A 7631-nucleotide genomic window follows, 5' to 3' on the forward strand; every position below is an offset into this window, starting at 1 on the left:
GGAAGGTAGACTATGGACACGATGCCCCAGCACCATTGTTGAACGGAGTAGTCTTTATGGTTATGTTGTGAGCGAAGATTCATTGTCGTCGTTTGAGAAACACTTACAGTATATTCTTTTTTTTATTATTCTGCAGTGCTATTTCTGGTTTTGTCGTGTCGACAACGCGCACAATTGTTGAATGGAATAGCCGTTCCGATGACGTTGTGACCCAAGGCTGACGTAGTTGTAGATTTTTTTTTATCTGCTGTGTTATCTCTGATTTTGTGGTGCCTTAATGCTTCTCATAAATTCTGCTATTGATTCATTGTTATGTGCAGTCCTTGCTTCTTTGTCTCTTGAGGTCGCAGTATAAATAAATGAATAAATAATATAAATAAATAAAGGAAACGCGACATGACAGTGCCTCTCTTCCAGATGGGATGAATGTCTTCAAGCAACGTCTCATAATGGCGGGTATCGTCGTATGCTTCGGCTGCATCATAGCCATGGGCGTGTTCGTCCATTTCGCGGGCAGTACAAGGCAAGCCACTACGAACCTGCCCTGCATTGGCCAGGAGTGCCAAGAGGTGACCCTTCGAAGGAGTATCTGATGGGACATTTCCCACTTCCGTTACCTCAAATGAAGCTCAAAACCCTTTAAGCGCTGAACAAAAAAAAAGTATGGGCAAGCGTTAGAGTGCCCTAAATAATTTACTTGGTTCCACGCACCAGTTCCGGTTTTTTCGCCCAATAAGCCTGTGCGTCCATAACGCCATGATACACTAGTTCGCTGCGCGATCGCGGAGGCTTAGCGACACGCGAGAGCAGTAAAAAATAATTAAAGAAAACGCGCTTGGCAATCTTGCGTATTTCTGTATGAATAACGTCATAGCCCAATAGTCGAAAAAAATACTGGTCACCCGAAGGTCATACACGTTCAAAATAAAACCAGCCCTCGCATAAGGTTCAAAGAAAACAAACGTATAACTGACGTTTCGGGACCACTACATCTTTCTTCACAACGAAAAGGAGCGTGGGAGGGTCCGATTATTTATGCGCTAAGTGGCCCATGGTGCGCGTGTATATATCCGGAAGATTACCCTGTGTCTGGTTTATTGCGTGTGTTGTCCATTGAATACATGAAGACTCTAAGAGCAGAGGTGAAGATAGACTCGATTACACCAGCAGAGTCCCAGTCAATTATGTAGTCAGAAAACATGCGATGGTCCGTCAAGGCGTTCGAGCTTGCGTTGGCTTTCCTTATGTCGCTCTGATGCTTCTGAATATTTTTCTAATGTTTCCAGTTTAGCTAATTAGAACACGTCAAAATATATTAGCGCTTCCCAAACTTCATGCTGCTAAGCTAATTGTGCTCCTTTTATTGCGAGAAGCCTGTGGTACAATTTCTACGACTTCAGAAATTTATGTAAGTACTCGATCGCGGCCGGGCGTTGTTCGCCTATCCTCTAGCATATGTAGCAGCTGCGCCTTTATCCGACTTTATTTTTTTTTCGCACCTTATCTTACCGTGGAGAGGACTCCAAGAGATAATGCCTAACATGGCGATCATGAACTGCTTGTTTCCAGTTCCAGTAATAGCTTCCGGCACTTGTAGTACAGGAAAGCATCGCCTACCACATTGCTTCTAAATGCGGATAGAATTATTGGCATTGTAAGACCACTTCCTTTCCGTATATCTAACCTAACCAAAAATATGGGCCGATCCCGAAGATAGTGCAAACTCAAAATGTGCGCCGATCACGAAAGTAGTGCAGTCAAAACGAGCCGTTCCCGTGGGTATGCGCCATTAGGTATGTATACCGCTCTTCAATGAACCTCTTTCGGCAGCAACTATCTACGGCAACTGGTTATGGGCCACTGCGCATGCCTGCACTTCGTGGCGACGCTACTAGATGGCGCAGCGTGCCCTTAAGTAAGCGTGAGCGAGTACGCACCTACACCCAAGACCCGTTTCGGCTATTCGCATGCTTCATGGTATAGATTACTTCTTCACGAATTTTGGTTGGTCCGAGATAGAATGCGCCGTAAGCCTGCATTTGGACACCACCTATATGTAGACGCTGATGGAGTTGGATTGAAGTTAAGAGCGGAAGATTAGCCAATGGTGGGGAAAATTTTGCGAGTCTTAGACATTTCTTCCGTGAGATTACTCCACCTTGCGGATTTCCACAGAACATATACTTGAATAATTAATTCGTTCAGTGATTCAAGTCAAAAAGCGAGAGCATGCATGCTGACAAACAAAGCTTTATTCATTCGTTTGTTCGTACAGAGCGTCGAGTTGATGATTTGGACCTCGCGCTGCCACTTGCTAGCCTCTCCTGGTTTTGCTCAGACGATATGTAGCAACCATCCCGATAAGGCGTTGGTCCCTAGTTCGATTCGCGGACCTCGACGCCTTTTTTCAGCTGCAAAATTTGTTTTTCGAGAACAACGAAATAGGTCCCTCTTTAGCATTTTGCGCCGAACCCATCTGAATAATCGTGAGCAAGGAACGCATTTACCGTGGTCGCGCCACTTGCAGGTGGTCGAATTTACCGAGAGCCTGATGGATCCCAACGTGAACCCGTGCTCCGACTTCTACCGACACGTGTGCGGTCGATGGATCAACAACACGAAGCGCCCGTCCTCCTTCATGATCGACGCGGCGAATAACTTCTCGGAAACGCTCCACGAGGCTCTCATCCGGGCCCCCGTCCACGGCGAGAACCGCGAGCTGATTCAGAACGCCGCCATCTTCTACAACTCCTGCCTCACATATCTCAAGACAGACGCCGACATACAGGCTTCCACGGACGAACTTTTCAAGGTGAAGAACCATCCTTGCATCGCGGTTCGCACTTACCTAAAATGTCTGCTCCGAATGCGCTTTTTTTTATGTGAAGTTTTCTTTGTCTACCTATACCCGAGGGTTTTGGCGTGAAGTCGTCGTTAGCTGTCTTGACGATTAAACCGGGCCGATGCCATTGGGGAGGGAGGGGGGAGGGCAAGGATGGGACGGAGTGCAAAAACGTTCATGCGCCATGCGTATGTTAAGCAACTCTATAGGTCGTCAAAATTAGTCCGAAGCACTTTGATAAAGTGTTTTATTGCGATAGCAATTATATGGACACTCAAAAGCAGATTTCTGCCGTCGGCGTCGCCATCGTCGTCGCCGTCGCCGTCGCCGTGAGGTTCCGTATGACGTCAATGGAGATGAAATCGTCGCCGCGCGCCGAACGCTGTATGTGCGAGTGAAAGGGCGCGAGGGGCGCGCGCTTTTACGGGGAATGAACGCAAGGCGGAGAACAAACGCGCGTTCTGCGCCGTGCTCCCTTCAGGGCTGCAGAAGTAGGCGTCTCTTTCCTCCTTTACAATCACCATATATGTAGAGCAAACGCGCCTTCTTCCGACGCGCGAGAGGCCGTGGGGGAGGGGGGAGGGGGGGAAGGGAGGCGACGTTTAGCTGCGGCACCAAGTGCCTATTTATATCGGAGGCTCCGGCAACAGTCACCAACGCCGCACGCATTTTGAGCGAACGCGGACAAAACGCCGACGGCGTCGACAACAGTTCTGCGTGTTGCCGGTGCTGCTGCATGTCCAAGTTTATACAGCTGATAAAGCTAATATCATTACTCCGTATAGCTCTCTACAAATTTGCTATCGCAATTGATGCTTCGCCTTTCAGGTGAAACTGCGACAACTTTTTTTTATATTTACATTAATCAGCCATGTCCAAGAATTGACTGTGAGTCATCGGACGGTTATACTCAAGTTGCAAGGAGTAGGTGGAGGCCACAGATGCACTGCTCTTTCTTTCTTAAAGAATTTACGCAGACTCAACTGTATACTGTCGTAAGGCTGCGCTGCTGGGATGTCGCACGCACAGGGATACTGACGCGAAAACACGAAACGAACACGGACCTTGCGCACTAACAACTGTTTATTCATTTGCTTATGCATGTCATACATATAAGGTGTGCTTTTTTTTTTTTAGACTATGCGGAATTGTTTAACATCACCTGTGGCAGATAGAGCAATTGTAGTCATTGAGTACTCGGTGCGATGGACATTACTCGCGCGAGAAATCAAGAGGCATACCCAACTAATTACCACAAGTTAACTAATTACCCTATTAATTAATTACTTTAAGGTATATATTGCAATTTATTAATTGCAACCGGCGATTTTGCATGGCATATCCACTTGGAACGATTTCTAAAGATCGCACGGGTTTCAAGATATGTGACGTGAAGCTTGCGGTAACAATTATTGCACTATTGCACTACGAACTTCTCTAAGAAACCAGTGTTTTATGCATTGAAGAACAAGAGTTACTGGAACACCAATGTATTTCGTCGCGCACTTTGTAAATAAATATCTCGAAACTGGTGTCGTACCGAAAATTTGTTCCAAGTGGATACGTCAATGGAACCAACGTTTTCACAAAGACTGGGAAGTCTTTGCTAGGACTGAAGCTCGCTTGTAGAAACCACAGCTCCAGGCAACGACACCCCTTGTTCGACCACTCCAGATCATCTCGATACCCGATGATAGCTGCTCCGAACGCTTTATTGCGATAGCAATTATGTGGGCGCTCGAAGCACGCTGTCCCATCACCACCATCGCCGTGCTGTTCCGGTTGCGATAGCGCACGCGCGGCCTAACCCGCGCGCCGAGTGTTCGAGGTCACGTGATCTAGGAAAAACCGAGAATGCTGGTGCCTACAACGCGATGAGTGCACTACAAGAATTACTAGAGATAACTCTGGCGCTATACGATATTCCCGCCACGGTAGGAATGATGCTTAGTACATGAATTTATCTAATCTCCATGCTTGTTCCTTCAGGCTTTGAACATCTCGCTGTCGAAGTGGCTCACCGAGACTGACCCGATGCAGTTCTTCCGCGAGATCCTTCGTCTCTCGTTAGTGAACCGCTTTCACACGCTCTTGGCATTCAGCGTTATCGACGACAAAGCGAACGTGAGTTTGAAGGTTGAGAGGTGGCACCCGTTACACAATTCCCTCACACCAGAACGCAACGAAAGTTTCCACGAGTACATGAGCCGTCTTATCAAAGCGATAGGCAAAGACTACGCCACCGATGCTGTCGTCGAAGAGGTTCTCAACCTGGACAGGAATCGAGAGAACATCACAGAGAAAGACGGCCAGCCGAAAACAAGGCTGCCAGAAGTCGAGTGCCAGACTTTTCCGGGGAAAACGTGGATGGAAGTGCTCCAAAAAGACCTGTCTCTTCCGGAAAATGTCTCGATCATTACAGTGAGCATCAACACCATATGCAAAGAGCTCAACGACGTTCTGGTAAAGACAAAGTCAGCGGCGAGGGCTCTTTACATCATCGCCCTTGTCTCGAGGAGCGTCTTAGAACTGGATTACATGCTGTCCGAGAACCGCGATGCCCTCGCCGTGAGAAATGTATGCTACCAAATGATGCAGCCGGCGTTCGAAGACACCTGGCTTCACCTCATCAGCAGCCTGTTATCGATCACCAAGTGGATCGAAGAAATCGTCGACGCCTACATGACTACCATAGCGGAACAAATTAAAATCCGAGTGGCTAACTGGGCCTGGATGGCCGAGGAAGACAGGCGGGCGACGCTGAAAAAATTAGCCAAGATTCACCTGGTGCGCTTCTACGGCGCCAGCATGACAAAGCAGGCGGTGCAGTGCAGCAGCGGCAGGAAGGTCACCTCGGCGGGGTTTGTGTCGAATGTGGTCAATCTGTACGTCCGCGACATCAAGAAATGTCTCTTCCTGGCAGTGGATAGAAGCGACGACCTGGGCCTTGAGAAGATGTTGCTCGGAACCGACCTGATTGTGAACCGTGCGAAAGTCGCGGTCGTGCTACCGCCCATGTTCGCCGTGCCTCCCATGTTCTATCGACACGTCAAAGACGACAAGTTCATCAACATCGCCGTGCTCGGAATTCAGCTGGCCCGCAAGGTCCTCTTCATCATCGTCGACCGAGGTGCGCGGACGGAGACGACGGCTGGCTGGAGCAACGGCACGTTGAAGAACTACGTGGCCTTCCAGGACTGCTACGCCCGCGAGTCAGCCAAGTTGCACGCAAAACTGAACGACCACCAATTTGACCACGCGTTCAGCGTCATGGAATCGCTGCGCATAGCGTACGCGGTCAAGCGCCATTACGACCGCGACATCGTCAGCAGGAACAAGCCCCGCTTGACCTCTTCGAACTTGATGTTCTACAAACGGGCTTGCCTGACGATGTGCACGGCACAAGGCGCGCCACGCGACGGAAACACGCTGGACTTTGAGACGGCCTACGCGTCTGGCCTGTTCGGGGCAGCCAATGCGCCCATGTTCCTCGACATCTTCGGCTGTCAGGCGGGAGACGCCATGGCGGCCATCAACAGCTGTCACGTGAATTAGCCCAGTGCATGTCGAAAAGCCTCATCGGAGAACTCTTCGATTTATGTTATTGACAATCTTTTTTGTTGTTGGCGTCAGTTCTGATCAAACGTGGATTTTTAGCGCTGTCTCCGTTACATATAAATTGCAGCCCTTTACGCTTTGAAAGAGTAGCACTCTATTCTGTTCCGACAAATGTGTGTTCTATCAAATGATTCACAAATTTGCCACTGCTCGGTCACGTACGAACGTGGACCGAGTATAAATTCTGCAACTTCGTACTTTCGCAACGTTTACAAAGTCAAAACAAAATGGCAAATTGAATTCCGCACGTGAAGACGCGTGCAGACCAAAAGCATACATTTCAAATGCAAAACAACAAAAAAATTCCGGGCCAATTCTTTCTTGATATTATCGTGCAACAATGCCGTAAAATAACAAAATACGCATGCTACAAAAAAAAAAAAACATGCACTTTACTGATAATTACATGCAAGTATACGTCCTTTCAAGATTTTTTTGTTCATTTTTGTGTTTCTGCTGTACATCATTTTATGTTTCGTGTTTTCATCACGAGTTTCTGCTGTTCAAGTTATGACTGTGCTTAGAAAAAATATCCTTGTGTATTTGTCCAACGTTTTGCAGTCGTCGCAGCTGCGAGAGTTGACGTTTGCGTGGAGAGCGCTTGCAGACAGATAGAAGTGCGCTTAGTGCTGAGCAGCTGTCTGTTTACGCAGTTGCAGAGACCCATCTCCGCGACCTGGAGGAACCACCTGTACACCACGGATGATGTGGGGCTGGCAGGAACAGAACAGGGAATGACCGTAAGGGAGGAGGCATTGGGCTGCTGTGGCAATGTGGATGCAGACTGGCGGACGGAGACTGTGTGGATCACTTGTGGGCTATAGGCGACGTTTTGGGTACGCCGACCGACATATGTGTCCTCTGTCTGTCAGTCTACAACAAGCAGCGTATAGCGAATGGCCATCTTGCGGAGTGCATTCGCGCGGACGCACGAACACTCGCGGCTGACAAACAATGTATCATCGTTGGAGAGACTTCAACGGGCATCTCAACGAGCTGGACGGATTTACTGACAGCAATGACCATCTCCTACTACAAATGGACGGATTTACTGACAGCAATGGCCATCACCTACTACAAATGGCTGAAGATTTGCAACTAGAGATTGTGAACCTGGGGTCGTGCTTTGAAGGACAGGTTACGTGGTGCACCCGTGCCAGCTGCACGTCCA

At 48.4% G+C, this 7631-nt stretch overlaps 1 protein-coding gene across 1 annotated transcript; it reads left to right on the forward strand.

The window, feature by feature from the left end:
* The first annotated feature begins 425 nt into the window (after positions 1-425).
* On the forward strand, positions 426-6481 carry LOC119463914 (neprilysin-1). The gene is made up of 3 exons (XM_037724736.2): positions 426-569; positions 2528-2812; positions 4832-6481. Exons 1-3 carry the CDS (start codon positions 450-452, stop codon positions 6395-6397), a joined length of 1971 nt encoding a protein of 656 aa, XP_037580664.1. The 5' UTR covers positions 426-449; the 3' UTR covers positions 6398-6481.
* The last annotated feature ends 1150 nt before the right edge of the window (positions 6482-7631 follow it).

The sequence above is a fragment of the Dermacentor silvarum genome, chromosome 9 (genome assembly GCF_013339745.2).
Source record: "Dermacentor silvarum isolate Dsil-2018 chromosome 9, BIME_Dsil_1.4, whole genome shotgun sequence".
Classification (NCBI taxonomy): Eukaryota; Metazoa; Arthropoda; class Arachnida; order Ixodida; family Ixodidae; genus Dermacentor; species Dermacentor silvarum.

Bases quoted from the DNA above. Each gene is read 5' to 3' on its own strand.
- LOC119463914 (XM_037724736.2), top strand. From the start codon at position 450: ATGGCGGGTATCGTCGTATGCTTCGGCTGCATCATAGCCATGGGCGTG. The intron at 570-2,527 runs GTGACCCTTCGA...CGCCACTTGCAG, and splicing joins TTGGCCAGGAGTGCCAAGAG to GTGGTCGAATTTACCGAGAG. The intron at 2,813-4,831 runs GTGAAGAACCAT...TTGTTCCTTCAG, and splicing joins CCACGGACGAACTTTTCAAG to GCTTTGAACATCTCGCTGTC.